The sequence below is a fragment of the Labrus mixtus genome, chromosome 12 (assembly GCF_963584025.1).
Source record: "Labrus mixtus chromosome 12, fLabMix1.1, whole genome shotgun sequence".
NCBI classification, from domain to species: domain Eukaryota; kingdom Metazoa; phylum Chordata; class Actinopteri; order Labriformes; family Labridae; genus Labrus; species Labrus mixtus.
Genome location: NC_083623.1, coordinates 7,862,946 through 7,880,931, shown reverse-complemented (window position 1 = coordinate 7,880,931; position 17,986 = coordinate 7,862,946). Strand labels below are relative to the sequence as shown.

The 17,986-nt window shown below is 39.9% G+C and overlaps 2 protein-coding genes across 10 annotated transcripts in view; one reads left to right on the top strand and one right to left on the bottom strand.

Annotated features, from left to right (window-relative positions):
- The window catches only part of lama2 (laminin, alpha 2), a 209,785-nt gene extending 208,635 nt beyond the window's left edge, over window positions 1-1,150 (top strand). For all 8 annotated transcript variants that reach the window (XM_061051767.1, XM_061051769.1, XM_061051773.1 and 5 more), the window contains one exon: window positions 68-1,150. In XM_061051767.1, coding sequence (XP_060907750.1) covers window positions 68-228 — 161 coding nt within the window. In that variant the 3' untranslated portion in view covers window positions 229-1,150. The remainder of the gene's footprint in view (window positions 1-67) is intronic.
- A 2,052-nt stretch (window positions 1,151-3,202) lies between these two features.
- The window catches only part of rgs6 (regulator of G protein signaling 6), an 89,351-nt gene continuing 74,567 nt past the window's right edge, over window positions 3,203-17,986 (bottom strand). For both annotated transcript variants that reach the window (XM_061051763.1, XM_061051764.1), the window contains exons 9-18: window positions 17,040-17,121; window positions 16,787-16,861; window positions 16,305-16,406; window positions 15,867-15,928; window positions 12,834-12,944; window positions 11,021-11,146; window positions 7,924-8,110; window positions 6,017-6,106; window positions 4,871-4,924; window positions 3,203-3,320 (exon numbers count right to left, since the gene is read on the bottom strand). In XM_061051763.1, the coding sequence (XP_060907746.1) occupies window positions 3,270-3,320; window positions 4,871-4,924; window positions 6,017-6,106; window positions 7,924-8,110; window positions 11,021-11,146; window positions 12,834-12,944; window positions 15,867-15,928; window positions 16,305-16,406; window positions 16,787-16,861; window positions 17,040-17,121 (940 nt within the window). In that variant the 3' untranslated portion in view covers window positions 3,203-3,269. The remainder of the gene's footprint in view (window positions 3,321-4,870; window positions 4,925-6,016; window positions 6,107-7,923; window positions 8,111-11,020; window positions 11,147-12,833; window positions 12,945-15,866; window positions 15,929-16,304; window positions 16,407-16,786; window positions 16,862-17,039; window positions 17,122-17,986) is intronic.

Genomic DNA, 17,986 nt, shown 5'->3' with positions numbered 1-17,986 from the left:
AAAATACTTTCATGTACATATTTACATCAACTCTAACTCTTGTATGTGGATGTTTTCTTTCTCTTAGGTGGAGTTCGTCAGGCAGCTCTCTCTACCAGCACTTCCTTCAAAGGTTGTATGAAGAACCTGAAGATCACTAAAGGCTCCAAGACTTTGGATGTTCAGTTCAACAAGGCTCTAGAGATTAAAGGAGTGCAGCCTCTGTCCTGTCCGGCTGTAGCTGCCTAACCCGTACCAAAGAGTTTCCACTGTGCTGTTGCCATAATGTAGTGCTCCTCCAATTAGCTACATAGGAACACATCTGATCTTTGAAGCTGCACTGGGAGTGTGTTTTAATAACAATAACCAGTTTCTTTGTGCTGGATTCACAGATTAAAACCAAATAGCATGCTCCTCCTACCTGTGATAAAATGAAAATATCCCAACAGTGATAAAAGATTGGAAGCTTCTGTGTCCTGCTCCTGTTTGGGGTTGTTTTAAATAAAGAGTAGCCCGGTGCAGCTTTGGAATCAATACTCTCAAAAAACATGTTGGCACTTACTTCACCGTTATAATTTAAGACCCTGATTTCATGAACAATGTACGTCTCTGGTCAATAAATGTATACGGCAACAAATCGAGGCCTCACAGTGTTTCAAACTATTTCATTCTGAAGTTGTACTGAGTTTACACGAGTGAAGATTTGAGTATTACGACGTGCTTTGGTCACAGGTGTTAACAGTATTAATGCTAATAAGAGTTAAACATATATTTAATGAACATAACATCGGTTTTGTTTTCAGTAGAACAGGTTAAATAACTATATCTATAGTTATTGTTTTATCACTCAACTGATGAAGCTAGACTTCATTTAAACCCCCTGAACAAAAACCATGCAGTGGTGTTTTTATACAAGCAGAGAACAATGTTACACTCCTTGTACAAAGCTGAAAACAGTAAATCTACGTCTGTTCATAGTTGTAATTTTGATATGCTTGCTGAAGTGGTAATATTAAAAAAAATATGCTAGTGGCAGAAATGTTCAGATAGTTTTGGGTTGAGTACCTGACTGATCAGGACGGGGTTTCTGCAGGATGCCGGTGTTTAGTGCATGGTGTGTCTTACAAAACATAAGCCGCTGTTTCTGAAATATATTCCTGATAGCATCACACCGATTGTCCTGTCCTTATTTTAAAAATAGAGAATGATGATTAAACAAACTGTTTCAATTTTCTAATCTTGGGGACCAATCAGGACTTCAAGTTTCATCGGCAGGATAAAAAGAGATCCTGACAATTCAGTTAGTTACATTCAGATACTTCTTCAAATGAACACGTTCGCTTTAAGAAGTCAAACGGATTATTCAATAATTCAGATAAAGAACCCTTTAAGAACCTTTGGGTTGCTTTTTACTGACTCTCCACCAGGTGGTGCTCTTACACTTCACAGACTCTTCAACAGAGACAGGGCATCGACCTATTGATGTCAAACGAAAATAAGTGTGAATGACTATTAGCTTTATTCTTGTATGACCTATTACTACATATTTAAGTTGCTAATGCCTACAGGTACTATCACAGTTCATTTGATAATTAATGGTTTGTCACCATCCTGACTTCATTCAACATTTCTCTCCTACACTGCATCCTTTAACATTTACCAGCACTTACATTACAGATCCACCAGAGGGCGATATGTGACTATAAAAGCAAAGACATACCTGTTAGATGGAGCCTGTGTTTGGTTCCATTATCTAGAATCAAAAATCCCCCAGAGGAGGAATGAATGAATAAACATGAAATGATGGGCAAAGTCCCCCACCCCCCCTCTCTTTGTTGTGCATTCCTCTTTTATTATTGTGTTCCTCTTTACATAAGGTGAAGAATGGTCCGAGAGCAGCCCAGGGGGGCCGCCTGACGTGGAATGTTTTGAAGAATAGAATAAAGCCTAACAACAGACCGACTCTCGTTTGAAGTCACAAACCTTGTAAAATGATCAACCTGTCCTTACCTGTGTACGACGACAAGACCACACCTCTGTCTGTCCATGCAGTAGATACAAATCATTACATTGGCAGTGTTAATCGAGGAAATTAGATTATATGTCTAATAGTTAATGGAAAGCAAAGTACAGATTTTGTCCGTGCTGCAACCAGTTATTCTTCAATATTTCTGAAGATGTTTTTGCTGACGGTGCTTTAGCGGGAGAAAAAAAAAAAAACACTCTACAAACAGATGTTGCTACAAGAAGTTTAAAAATGGATCTGTTCCTGTTCTGCATATTTAAAGAACGGCCCACAGTATCAGAACATGTTAAAGTTGTCATCTGCAGTTTTAATGAGCCTGTGATGAATATAAAAACAAACAATTCCCCATGAGTCTTTGTCGTAGGAAATGTAACAGCGTTTTTGTTTTGTTTTTTTGGGGGGAGGGTTGAGGGTTGCTGTTTTATCGCCTTATAGGACACCTACTGTACCTGGTTGCAGCAGCTAGAGGCATGAAGAATAAGGTGGTCTCTTTGCTTTTGTAGTTTATATAGAGGCATCAGTATTCTTTTAGTTTTGTTTTCAACCAGCTAAACACTTGAATAGTTGCATGAAATGTAAACACACATTGTAACTACTCAAACCACTTCAGGACACACAGAGGTTGTTCATCTTGCGTCTTCCAACATAAACAGATTGATCGAAAAAAAAAAAAAGCTCTTTTCCTAAAAAGTCGTTGTACTAGTCCACCTGTTCCACCGTTAAAGCAGGAAGTCTGACCGCCATCAGTGTGAAGATTCAAGTTCGGAAAAATGAAAAGTGCAGATGTTTACTGTGAACCCTCCTCGTCCAGGCGGGTGCGGTGAGATAAAACGGCTATAGCTACAGCGATAATCTAAGTCTCATTTTGACAGCATTCAAGCATTCCATGTTTATATCACAGAAGGTAAAGCGGTAGCCTCTTCAGCTACCAGAATAACGTGAGTGGAGATAGTAGAGAAAAACAAAACAGAGAAAAACAAAGGCCGGCATGTTACAGGCGTTTACATAGTTTGTCCCTCTACACGGTGACAGCTTTGTCCTGGTGTCAGATGTGGTGACTTATTGCATGATGTCCGACCTCTCAAACTGATCTGAGGTTGATTTTCAAACGTGGTGGCGGCCCAATCCCAACAGTCCTATTACGTGCCTCCCACAGCCACACCCAAACACCCCAGGGTCACTTTTCTTCTGCTCCCGGGGGGGGGGGAGGGGGGGGGAGCAGCTCTTCTGGGTATGGTTCCTCCTACTCTGGATCCAGGCCTTGTCAGGACGACTGCATGAGCCCCGTCAGCCTTTTGCCCGTCAGTGACTTTCCCTGAGAGGAAGCAGAGAGAATTTCCCAAGAGATCCATAAAGTATCCATCTATAAATGCATAAATAGATCCAAAGAATGCAATATATACACATTCACAGATCCATACAATGATTAACAAATGCTCACCAAAAAGTCTGTACACCTCTACAAATTGCTCTTCATTTATGCAGATCTGTGTACGCATTAGAGCATCTTTTTGTTTCACTCATTGGGGATTGATTAACGCAGTCACAAACAGTTTTGCAAACAATGTATCTTCATATTGAACCTCTGTTGAGGATTGTGAATGATCAGTGTTAGAGGGAACATAAAGGAGAAGAATGATTTGTCCGAGCAAACAAATCTATCAAAGCGGTGACAGGTAGTTAGTACACATTAACGTGGTGCCATCTGCCAGAAATGTCTCTAGCACCCTCTCTGGCTCTCTCGGACTTTATAACTGGGTTAGGGTTAGGTATCGCCAAGAACAATATCCATGCAAGTCAACTGCAGTGCAGAAAACCCCCCGGGATTGTAACTCCACGTTCTTCTTATTGATTTGAATTCTGCTTTAATTTGATCCAGTTTAAAGTCCCTGTTCACTCGACTCAGACAAAAGTCTTCCACATGTCTCTAACTTGTCTACAATGCTACGGCGAGACTTTTACCATGCACTTAATGTAGAGAGCAAATCTTCCCTGTCTTAAGCACACCTATATTTTCAAATATAATTTTTTTTTTGTTTTTTAGTTGATTTATTTTAAGGCATGGAGAGGTTATATTACCAGCCTTTCAACTGTTTAGGAGACACACTTTAAGACACCTTTGTCAATTCCACAGACTAAAGGTGACTCTGGGACAGCCTGCCAGAGGAAAACAATGTTTTACCAGTGCTATAAAAGTGAAGTCAGCATCATTGATATATGACTGTCTTTAATTCAATAAACAGAACATTGATGCAACAAGTAAAGTGCAATTGTGGACCCCAGTCTAGTCAAGTCCAGTGAGACTAACTAAACATTTGTTTTGATTCATGGTCACACAGAAACCTTGATCTCCTTATTTTACATCTATTAAACATTGTAAAGCCCTCCTGTTCAATACTCCTCCAAGCTATTCATGATCAATAAGCTGGAGAGATTAACTACAGCAATAAACAGCTTGTTCCCCTTGATAAACTAATCACTACACTATTTTTAGGGGGTTCAATAAGCAAAAAGGAAGTGTGTCCTCGGGGAATGAGACAAAGTGCAAACAGCAATACATATGAATGCTTGGATCTCAATAAAATGTTTAAATTACCCAGCACAAGCGATGGCTAGAATTAAACCTTTGCAAGAACAATTTGATCTTGTAGCTTTAATGATTATAACGAAGCAAAAAGACAAAAAGACCAAGTTGTGGTTACAGTTTCTCCTACGTCGCTCCAGTTTTGCTCGGTAAAAGTAGAGATGCTGTAATGTGTCTTCGTCTCTGCTGGGATATGAAACAGTAGTGATGTGCACCAAAACCTCCTTATACTTTAATGAATGCCGTTTCAGAGTTAAAAGCCGAGAAACGGGGACACTCACCACACTGCGAGTGAACTTCTCCAGGGAGGTGCGTCTGCCCTGCTCCGTCTCAGGCTGGAGAGTCAAAGACAGAAGTGAAGATAGTATAACGGGGGAAGAAGTTCAACATGTCAGTGTTCAAAGCTGATGCATCTGTCACGCAAACTGTGCACATTAAAGCTCACGTCATGTTACTGATTACAACCATGATACAACCAGAACAGTTTAATTTTATGCATAATTGCTGTGCACAACACTCACCTTTGATTGGTTATGCATTTTCCTGCCACAGCCTTTACTCTACATTCTACCTAATGGCCAGCAGAGGGCGACTGCACTGTGTGCAAAATGAAGTCTGATGTATGAAACCAGAGTAGAAAACAACCCTTCCTCTGAGGTCGTAACTTCAAGTTTTACTACTGCAGTCTTCATGATGTTCATTTGCATGTAATGATGGTCCCACTTAGATTAAAATCTTTGATCAAACAGGGTTTCTTGGGTACTTGGCTACCTGTGGTTGACAGGTTAGCAGACACAGGTAGTCATCGGGATGGAGACAAAGCATGCATATCCACCCTGTTGCCCCATATGGTCACTTCTAATTGGAAAAACCAAAGATGGCAAAGGACAAAATACTAAATCTTGAAGCTTCAAATCTGTAGTCCACCAACCAATGAGTGACATCATATTGACCATGTCCACTTCCTGTTCCTGTATGAAGTCCATTGCTCCTATTTCATCTGAGTTAAAGTAAGTGATTTTTAAAAAATCTAATAACTAATACACTTTTGTTTCTTCACTGTCAACGTGTAAGCGCAAAAAAGAGACAGAAAAGTCAGCACACTGAATGTCCTTCAAGTTTCCTTTATCTGGGTAAAAGCAGCAAAACAACAACGGACGCAGTTCAGCACTAGGCCTTCATCAGCATGTGCTCTTACCTAGATAAAGGAAACTTAAAGGACATACAGTGTGCTGACTTTCTGTCTCCTTTTAGTCTTGTTGCAGTCGAGCACCTGAAACTGTGTTCACTGTCGAGTGTGCTCCATTTTTGCTGTTCTTGTAACATATAAGTGCAACCCCACCTTTATTTTATACAATATAAATACATATCTATAAAATATGAACACATCTGTTGAGGGTTGATCACAAACAAAGACACACACTTACTTTCTTCCTGGCCATCAGCAGGTCCTGGTAGATGTTGGAGCGCAGGAAGCGAGCGTAGCTGTCACTTTTCATCAGCTTGTAGATGTGGTCCTGAAAAAAAAAAAAAAGGAAGAAAAAGAGCAGCCTCATGGGTCTAAATGTTGATGCCGGAAGGAGGAGGAGAGTCATTTATCTCTATTTAAATATGGTTCTGTGCTAATGATGTACAAAACTTCAGTCAGGGTAAACTAAGCATGGCAGTCTCTGAGGGAGGAAGATGTTTATAGCACTGACAGGAGCAATCTCTTCTTCTCACTGCTCCTTTTTTAAGGTTGGCTGCAACAGAGAATATCTGACAGACACCATCCAACCCTCCACGCTTCTTACCAGCAGCCTTATCTATCTCCCTGGGGGGGGGGGGGGGGGGACCTCCACCTTATAAACCCATTAGTTGATATTGGTGAAGCGTGTAAGAGAGACAGATGGGGCAGAAAACAGGGTGGGATGACGTTTCTGATGACCTGTAGAGTTATGAATAAATACCTGCAGGGTGAGAGAAGCTGAGGGTGATTAGCTTTGTTGTACAAACTCTTTCCTGAACACTGATCTTAGACTGATATGAAGTTCACTGGGAAAAATGTGCGTGAAAAAAAAAAAGCTGAAAACGACAAATTAACTAGAAATGGGAAAGTTTCACATTTTGGGGAGGATGTATGTTAGTTTTGAGAGTTAGAAGATCATTTTGATGCCACTTAAAGCCTGTAAGGCAAGTATGTACTACGGCTAGCAGCCAATTAGATTAAAGGTATAATAAACACCACTCTATCAAACCAAAAGAAAACTTCTCTTTGGCCCTTACATCGTCTGTCCCTCAGGGTTTGGTTTGGAAAAAGTGTTAATTTTTTAATTCTAAAAATGACTCTCTTTTCTTGTATAAATGTGTGCATTATTAAAAGTTCTTTGAGAAACCTCAGTGTAAAAAGTATGTTACATAGAGGAAGCTACTTTTGGTTTGTGATCTTCCGTTCTTTCCCTGACTACACACAAGTTTGGTTACACAGAGAAGTTAGATTACGTTAATTGTACAGTGCAGTTTCATGGTAACAAAAACAGACTGTTAGCTAAAACATTTTTTGTATTTGTATGCAGATTGCACGAGTAACTCAAGTAGATTGCCCGGGCTCATCTTGGATTTCTTATTTCCCCTCTTATCTGAAAACTTCACAGAACATTCCCTACCAGATGTTTCGCCAACACTTTGCCTGTCGCTGCCTTTTTACTCACTGTAAGCTTGAATATATACTCCATCCACCTGCAGCACCGCCCTCAGGGATGAGTATGGATGGACAGGTGGATGGATGGATATGAGGTGAGGACAGTAAAGTGGGTAGATAGCCAACTACTCATTACTCATTATCCCACCAAGGACGAAACTGATTGTCATTGGAGTGAGGTCAGATGGTTGTATCTCACTTTCTTTTCCTCTTTGAACTGATCTTGTCCGCCTTCTCTCTCACACATTTTAAATAAGTGTAACACTATAATGTGATAGGCTGGTATTTGGTGTGCAGAGGTTCACTCTAGAGCCCGTGTAAGCTGTATATTAAAAGGCAGTAGGAGTGTTATTTATTTATGAGTGTTATTGAATTTCACTTTAGTCTGACAGTTTAACCTTTAGCTGACAGGTTGTGTATTGTCAAGAGAGTCCCTGCATTGCATTTTAAGTACATGGATTATCTTTTGAATTGAATCTATTCACTTGAGTCAGCTGTAGATATTGTACATCTTATCTTTATGTATATGGATGAGGGAGTTCATGAGGGTCGACATGGGTTTAGTCACTCTTTCCTTGAATAACTGTTTACTGAGGTCTGTGCCTAAAACAAATTGCACCAAAGCCCCACTACAATAAACTCTCATGTTCTCACCTGTGCGTCCTCATAGCTGTATCGTCCGGGGTCTTTCAGGTTCTGGCTCGTGCGTTCGTAGCTGTGGGAGTCCAGGTTGATGGAGCTGGGTGCTCCCTCTGCCAGGAACTCTGTCCAAATGTCCTGCGCCCTCTGAGCCACGTCCTGCTGAGGCATCCTCTTCAGGTCCTGCACCGCCAACCAGAACCTGGAACACAAACACAATAAATCTTAACGCTAGGATTGTCAAAACAACATGAACGTCATGTTTTACAATTTACACGCACAGAATGAATTTGTCTCAGGTATTTATCCAGATAGTTACGTTTCTCTCAGGAAACAAAAATCAATAATATATTTTTTTTTTGGGTGAGTAAATACAACTCTGAGACTAAGGTATAGGAGAAGTTCTGTTCTTTACAAAACCCAGAGGGGGTGTGAAGTGTTTTGGTATGTGTGTGCAGAAAAGCTTATGCTCCAATAATAATCATTGACAGTGTCTTAAAAACATATAAATCCTTTGACAAACCCAAATAATTGACTTTATATTATCGTAAGTGGATTTGGATGCACATGAAATTAAAGTAAGATTGTATTGGAAGTACTTGGATGCTTATTTTTTAGCAGAATAACACACAGTTAAGTCTGCAGGGACCAAGAAACTATTGTGTTTCTAGGATTTCCTAAAGGCAAAAAGGCAGATAAGTCTGTGTTTAAAAACATACATAAGATGTTACATGGCTTACAGCAAGCCATCTGAAACAACATGCAGCAGTAAAAAAATATAAGAGATACAAATAAATACCAATACCACATACATTTTTTAAAGATTATCCACTGTGGCCTTTGGCAGTAAATAATAACTTAATATAAGATAGTAGATGTGCAGTGAAGGAGGTCATGATCTGTGCTAACCACCACCAGAGGCAGCAGAGAGCCACAGGCTGACTGCCTTCAATTATAGTTTGTATCTATATTGATCTGCTTCAGCAATACAGAGGAACACCTCTGGGGCCTTCTTCTCTCTCTCACTGTTTATCTATCTTATTCTCACTCTCTCCCCCCAAAGCTCCCTCATAAAAGCAAACGCAATTAAAGGTCCAAAAAGGGAAACAAGAGGAAGCAGCAGAGAGAGACGGGTGAGAGTACAGTCGTCCCAGAGGTGAGTGAAGATAAGGATGTGTGCTCTCTCTCTCTGGCTCTCATACTGTGTGTGTGTGTGTGTGTGTGTGTGTGTGTGTGTTATCGCTCTCTGTAGCTCAGAGGTATCAACAACCTCCATGCTTCCTCTCACAGTTTATTCCCACACTCTATGATTCCTTACTCTGCTCCTCTTTAGCTTTGGGAGACGCTCACTCTTCCTCGCGCTCTTTCACAAACACGTCTACTTAATGCTGCTCTGCTGCGTTACGGTCCAAACCTGATACAGTGCATTCATCTGTGTGTCCAAATGAAGGATGAATTCAATACTTGTTCTGTGAATCAATAAGTAATTCTGTGAAATAAACAGCCTCATTTAATAGCAACACAACAGACGTGCTGGTTCATTCATATAAATCATATGAGTGATTAACTGTAATGTTACTGTTGGCTAGCTGTGTCTTGTCTTTGGACGCTGGGGGCCCGGATGTGAATCATTGTGTGGGAGCGTATAGTCCATGTGTTGTGTTGGGATTGTATCTCACATGGAGGGAATGATTTTCAGCTGTACAAAGAAAAAAAAACTCTTACTGAAGGATATATGGACGGATGACTACAGGTCAAATCTGAGACAAAGTCCAGAGCAGTTTTACTAAATTTGACTTAGTTTATTGTTTAATTTAATCTTATGACTGCAGCTACTTTGGTAAAATCATGACCACAAATTATTTGATGGATAATGAGATCACGATTATTAAACATTACATTACTCATTGATTTTACAACATCTGGAGCATTTATCAAACTCCAAACACTTGTTACACTTTAGAATTCTGAACACTTTGAAGAACAAGCAATACATGTAATATATGAGATAAATAAATAGATACATACAAATAAAATAACTGTACTTATCGTTATGGTGATGTACTCTTTGAAACATTCACCACACATGACAAAAGTTTTAGTCAAAACGAGCGCAACAGTCAGCACATTGATCGTTTAATCTCGATGATCTCGTTTTCATGATCGTAGGAAGACAAAAGCGTAATTGAGATTGGAACTCTTGGGGATCAGTAGCCTAGTGGTGAGTGTGAGAGTCCCATGTACGGAGGCTGTGGTTCTCTAGGCGGGCGGCCCAGGTTCATATGACCTGTGGCTCCTTTCTCCACTCTCTCTCTCCCCTCTTAAAACGCCCTAAGAGCTACATGTGCCTAGACTTGTCGTTTTCTGAAGTGTATGATATATTTACTCATAAATGTTGCTTATGAGCTTCAACCATAGTTTTTGTTTACAACTAGACCACCCCAATGTAGCGATAGTTACCTGATAGCGACAAAACCAACAAAAACTATATTTATTAGTTGTTTAAACTACGTTTCTTTTAAAAAAAAGTTGAATTTTATCCGCTGTGAACATGTAAACTACTTTTGTCTAATGCTGCTTTTTCCACCATGTAGCCCACAATGATGTTCTTTGGGGTTAAATATTTCTCAGGATCAAGTAACAGTTGTACATATAAGTAATTATATTCAATTATAATGATGCAGCTCAGTCGGATGCTTTTTTTCTTCCTGTTTTGTATCTATGCTGGATTTCTGTCAGAGGTGACTTTTTTTGTGTTGTGTTCTCAGTGCCGATCTTCAAATGGAGAATCTTTCTCTCGTGATTTGTTTCTTCCCATGTTTACGGAGTGCAAGTGGGCTGAAATGGTGGGTTTGAACAATTGGCATGCCAGAGAGCAATTTGTGCTTTCTATTTCCAGAGCAGTGAAAGCTTTCTGAATAACTGACACTCCTCACGTTGTCAGAAACGCACAGAAATTGCCGCTCTTCACTTTTAACCATATGTCAGCAAGTTGCATTATTTCTGTGATGCACAAGAAACCTTTCCTTCAGCCATCCCTCTTTTATTTATTCATTCAAAGCCAAACCCCGAGTGTTAAATTAACCAACGCTTCAATGTGTTCCGTGCTCACCGCAAGTTTTCTGAGCTGAACTCTGACTCGAGGAACTTGAGGAAGAGATCCTGTCCTGCCGGGTCCTTCAAAGCCTCGTCCAGAGAGAATCCCCACTTCTTCACCCGCTGCTGACTGGGCTCCTTACTGGGAGAGATGGGAGAAGATGAAGAGAGAGAGAGAGGCAGTGTGTAAATCTATCTGATCCAGAGGGAGGTCAGGAATCAAAAGGAATAAGAAAAGATTCAAATACAGGGAAATGACGGAGGAATGATCAGTGTGGAGGGAGCTGACGGATGAATACAGATGAGGGGATAAAACATTCAAACACACATTTGGATCGGTCTGTGGAACATCCAAACGGGCTGATTTTGATGTCAACGTTCATCTAAATCCAATCCCTTTAATCCCCACTGTGAATGCATTCTCTTGAATCCTGCAATCGATCAGTTCATCTGATTTACATAGCTACATTAGACCCAATCATTATACATCTACTGTGATTATTTCCTGTATAACTCAGGGGGGACAGGATGAAGAGAGCAGTGCAGTGCGTTGAGAGCTTTGACCGCTCTCTGTAACACTTTCGGCAATTACCTTCATTTCACATAATAAGCTTTAATGGACCATCGGAAATTTGAGATTGTCTAATATTTGATTGTAACACATAAACTGAGGGGGATTATTTGCTTTGGATTGATCGTGTAAACTGAGTGACCTCTGAATTTCCTCCACTGCTTCAGAAAATGGCCCATCACTCAAAGTAATTACCCGCAAATATCCAGTGTTGGATCCAGTACTGCTGTTAAATCACTATTGATTCTACAACCGTTATTGGCTTGAAAGATTTTTCCTCTCTCGGTGGCATGCAGCACTTATTTCATCATTCTCTGTTCTAGTTTAAAAATAAACTCTGATGATAAAGCTAGCACTTCTGTCACACTGTCAGACAAAGTATGGACATGAAAAAGAACAGGCTTGAAATCCTAGTAGAAGAGGGAGCAATATTGTTTTTATTATGTCCCATCCATTCTTCTTCGTCTGAACCTACCTATAATTACCCACAATGCAACTCGATCACTGACAGTTCAGTATCAGGTTTATAGCTCAATAGCCTTTATGCAAAAACATTGTGAAAACACTTGAATCTGTTAAGACAGTAAATTTACCGAAAAAGGTCAGAGCTGTTGGAATGTCAGAAAGAAAAATAAGAATCTACGATGAGCCCCTATGGGATGGGAACATTGTGGTGGTACACACAAGAAACCATCTTGTCTGTAGGCACGTGCTTGAGAACATGCACAGGTAGTACCTTCTCTTGAGCATGAAAACTTTGACATGCTCTCACAAATGTTTCTCCAGAAACTCTCTCATGCTCACCAGAAACTTTGATTTCCTACCCATGACACCTAAGGGGCTCCGTAAATCCAAAAGGAGGATATATCATTTGTAAAAATGTTTACAATTACACATAATCTCAATGCCTAGAAAATAAATATTTTCAAGTATCGCTCAAGTATTTTGTCCCAAGTGAAATAAAAAAGGTTTTTAATTTTCCCAATGCATGCATCGATAACAAAATGAGCTGTGATACCAAAGTCTTTGTCAGTGGTGGCTAACATTAAAACCATGGAAGGAATTCTGGTCTGGAAGTTGTAACACAAACTTGAAGGTCAAAGAACAGCAGAGTAGAAAACAGTCACTCTGTATCACATCGCTAAATATTAGTTTTTTTAGGTTGACTTGTTCACAGAGCTTATATGTTGAACTTTAAAATGGAAGGAGATATTCACTGGCTGTGAAAGAGAAACTGTGCGGGTCTCTAGTTTTGTACCTGGTCTCCAGATCCCAGAGGGATGGATCATCACTGGTCCATGGGTTAGAAGGTTCCATTGCTGTCACAAATGGGTCGTACTCCATGAACTGCTCTGTGTAGCTTATCAGACTGACACACAGGGACAGGGACAGAGGACAGAAGCTGTTGAGGAAAACACTGATCAAAAGTAAACAGATAAAGTGACATCTTAACCCTTCGTTCAGTGGGATCAAACTTTCTTCTGTCCGATGGATAATTGTGAGACAAACGTACCAAAAAATGGTTTAGAGGCAACATCTGTTTTGATCAAAATCAACAAAGCTCACCAACTTCTCTGTGATAGTCTGAGATAAATAAGAACTGAGAGGTGCGCTGAAGCAAAAATGGCTTCAACAACAGCAGCAGTCTGCTGCTCACAGCTTCCACAATAGCTCGAGAATGGATTCAATCAGTTTGGTTTTCACACCACGAGAGCCGCTGTGGATGGAAACACTTAATAATAAATACAACATACAGTATCTGCACTGCAGCTTTTTACCAAGAAAGAGTATTATCAGTCAGCTGCTTTTATTTCAAGTTATTTAAAGAAGAGAAAAAAGTAATTCTGCTCAACGTTTCCTCTGAGACTGAGAGCAGGGTGGAAGTGTAGAATATAGTCGTGTTCTGTATTCATTTATTACTGGATACTGTGTAGACATGATTTGTATCACATGTGATTGGACTAGGGAGTATGAATATGAAACATAAATTATCAATCATGTGGTTGAGCCTCTTTTTGGGTGTAAAGCCTTTAGCAGATGTTTTGTATCTGTATTTTCCAGTGAAATGGATCGTGTTCAAGCATGAACCAGTTGACTCCTGTATGCAGGGAGAGTGTACAACAACCATGCTGCAGGCGTGCAGAGATTCAGGACCATGGACAGCGACCTCATGGACAGAGTCAGCTACAGTAGCCGTAGCTCTCGGTCTTCCTTTGCTGGGTCATGAGCATTTCCTTTTGGATTGTGATCAAGTGTAGCTGCAAGAAAGTCTTTTGATCGCTTCGAATAAATATCTACCAAGAGGTCAGAGCAGCAAGAAACAGATCAAGCACCAACAATGAATACATTATGGGCTAAATCAAAAAAAAAAAGTTAGACCTGAAGAGGAAATTGAAACTACATTTAGACCACAAATAATCTTTTACTATATTAAAACATTAACACTTCTGTATATTTTCCCCTAGTAGTAAATTACAAGCCTGACTGATTTCCCATCAGCTCTTTAATTGTATTTAATAATTATAAAGTATTAAAATGTGATTAGAACTGCAGGAGGACATCATGAAAAAACAATAATATTCAAAATTATTTGTCTATGCTCATAAAACAACTATTTTTTGAATTTTTTTCTATACTTGCATATGCACAGAGTTGTTTTGGTGCACACATTTAAGACTATCAGATCAATTCAGGCTCTAAGGTAAAGGTAAACCAAGCAACACAAGCTGCTGTACACCCAGATGTTCAGTTTCACCTGTTGTAAAAACATTTTCATATTTTGTGATCAGCTGTTTTAAAAGAAGTTTAATCGTAGTTTACAGAAATCATTCCAGCCTTTACGGATATATATATATGCCTTCTACAGCAATTCAATTTGATAAATGATTCCTTATAAGACCAAACAAATAGTCTGATAATGTTATCATCCAACATGATTGATTCAGTGCTTCAGGTTGTTTCTTTACAGTGTCTGTATAGGCAGACCTAAACTCTCCGCTCTGTGGAGCATCAATTAAGCTCAGCTGTGTGTGTGAAGTGAGGAGGTTAAAGGGTCGGTAATGGGAGGCCGGGCAGAGCAGCAGCCTGCAGTAATCACAGTTTCTGCTCTGCTGGGGAGTAATGGCTGTCCTGAGTGACTGAGCAGAGGATGGGACTGTCAGGCTGCCTCACACAGGAGTGAGTCTGCCACACAGGAGGGATAAGGACCAGACACGTCTTCATAATCAGGCTTTTTGTCTCTTAAAAAGAAGGTTAACAAAACAACCCAAATGCCTTTTTAACATAATGTAATTTTAGGTTATAACCCAACGATGACTCTTACAGTTGTGAAGCTTTCAGGCGGTGTTCTGGACCCCCCCTTGCTGCACCTTTTCATATATTTCTATTCACCAACTCTGTAGCTCTGACTTTGATGACTCCTACTTCAATTCCTGACCTCTCTGTATCAGGTCATTTTTGTTTTTGATCCAACTTTTCTAAAAAAAAAATCTACCAGCACAGTAAGTATTTTTTACTTTTTCTCGCAGATCAACTATATGCAAGCATTTTCAAAAATGCAAGTGTTGTTTTCTTAATTGCAGAGCAGCAACACAACAAATTATTACATTTTTTTGTCAGACATATATCTTTATACAGATAGATTCAAATATACAAGCTGCAGTTTTAGATTTCTTAAGGACTCTAGACAGTTGATACTTGATGAAGTGTTTATTTTTGCAGTAACAACAGAGAATATATTTTACTTAATTGTGGTGGCTGAAGGTTTTGGCCCTTGTTTTTCTCATATCGTTTGCCAGCCAGGATAGATGGTAGTGAGCTGCATGTGGAGTGACATTCACAGGCCTTTGTCTTGCCCTCGGATCCCTAATCTAAATCCCCAAACTAAAGGACGGGAAGCAGAGAAATCCAGGCAGTGACCAAAATCTGCTTAAACCTGTAACCCTATCCTGATTTATCCCCATACCAAAACAACAGCAGCACAAACACAAGCTGTTTGCTTTATACGAGCACTCTATCTCCAAATGTCTAACTGAAGCCACCTAAGGTTTAGACAGGCTGTCAAAACCAAATTGCTTCCCCCATCTGCCACAGCTCTACGACAGAAATAGTGACGGGGAAGTCTAAAGAGTGAAGGTTTGTCTGAGTATAGATGGTCAGAGCGAGGGAGAGCAGCAGATGGGAAAGCAGACAGGACAAGCTGGTGTGTTTCCTCCACCTAAAAAAAACACGTGCAGACTGAAAATATCAAGTGTTGTATTGATTAAGCAGAAGGGAAGTGAGTATCCCATACCTATCAGCAACTTTGGACATCTTCATACAGTGACGATCTAGCTGTGTGTTCAGGAATACGATCTGGAAGAGGAAATCACAGGAGTCGGAGTTTGAATGAGCTGGATTTGTGAGCTTCAACATGGTGTATATTAATGCAGCAAACAAGTACCTCAGTGTTGGCAAAATTAACAATCAAGACCATGTTCAGGTCAGATGTACTACTTAGTCGTATAATTCAGAATTTAATTTCCCACAGGACAGTTACATCCATCAGTATCTTGTAGTCTTTTTTTCCATTTTTGTTGTTTTTGAAAACGCATCTCTCTATGTGCTGGAAATAACAAGCAGAGTCTTTTTCTAATGTGATCAAATCATCTGATGTTCAAAAGTAACCCAGAAGGATTAAAAGCTGTCTTGGTCTTGGCGAATTGTTCAACATTTGATGAGGATGTTTTACCTCTTTCTCCACGTCCTCCTTGGTCCCTTTCCTGCAGTGGTGCGAGGGAGTGTGTATGGGACTCTGAGACTGTGTTCCCTCCTCCGTCACACCGTACACTGACTGGATCATTTCAACATGATAAGAGAGAGGAGGAGTGAGGGACGTAATAAAAAGGTATAAATCGATTCTTGTTTTTTTGTTATTTTGCAGAAAAGTAAATCAGTAAGACAGCACGAAGAATACCACAAGTTTAACTGGTTTTACTGATTCAAAAATAGTTGCAAAGATGTAAATAAGGCTCATAAAAAATGCTGATATGAGGCTATTTAATAATGAATGTCCAGCCTTTTCTGTGTACTTGTGTTGTAAACTTTGAAGATGAGGTTTTATAAAACTACTTTAAAACGTATGTTAACTTTTATTCAGGACTTTTAGCTTAAAGGTAACACTAACTTCACATCACAGGCTTAGCATTACTTCCTGTATACTGGAACCTTTACCTTTTTAACTCTATGAGGGTTCTTCATGCGTCTGCATTTCCTGATGTCCATCTCTGTCGTGTTAACACATCCAGGCTGAAAACACAGCACAAAACGATCGTGACAGTCTTCACTTACAGTTGAAGGTCTTAGATATCACGTCATTCATCGTTTCTTTTACAGTAAATCGGAGACAGAAACAGAAGGAAAGGGGGAAAAAAAACACAGTATGTGGATGACAGGCGAGGTAAGCTGCTCTCTGATCGAGGCTTACCACGGGTCTGTGGACGTCCCAGAAGGCTCTCTCCTGACTGTCGAGGATCTTCCTCTCAGTTTTATCCTTTTTCCTGTCAATTCTGCAGATCAGATCAGATCAGATCAGCCAGTGTGAGAAACACAGCACATAGCCTTCCAGGCATCAGCATTAGATGTGTCAGGTGAATCAGGATAGAAGGATAAGAGGGTGATGATAAAGTCTACATGTACATTCAGTTTTACATTATTGAAGTCAATATGCCCAAAGATTCGGCATGGCCCCTGCACCATTTCTATTACTCAATGTGCACTATTGACAGACACTGATGTGTTCATACAGCTGCTTTACAACACTGTTAGCAGGTACATCGTTCTTTTCAGCAATGCTGATAGTGAAGCAATGTTGAAAAACTCCCCTGTTTACAAATTCATGTCAAAATATTCAGCAATTCAATGATGAAAATCTCTGAACATGATTATAAGATTTGACTTCACATTTTTACTTGTACTTAACTCAAAGTAGTTGTTGCATTGGGTTGGTTACATTTCACAGGTGCACCTGATGAACTGGCCGCCGTACAATACGTAAATCTAAATGTCTGCAGCACTGATGCTTAAATAAGCACATAGAATTGGAAATTGGAAATGATGGTTGTAAGCCAGTGAAAATACATAAGGCGATATCAAGGTCATGTTTTCCTCCCTACAAAATCTGTGTGACCTCCAGATTTTCAGAGTATATTTTTTTTAAACGGTGGTTAAAATTGAAGGTTGCAGGTTGATACTGTGGAATGTGACGGGAATGCAGGGGCCCAGATGTCACGCGTTCATCGTAAAAAATATCTCGTTTGAAATACTGAAAGTGTTCTTACTTCATCTTGCCGCTCCTTTGAATCGGTTTATATCCATAAATATGTCAAACAGGGCTTTGGTAAAGGCGTTCACTCAGTTTGTTCCTCGTTTATC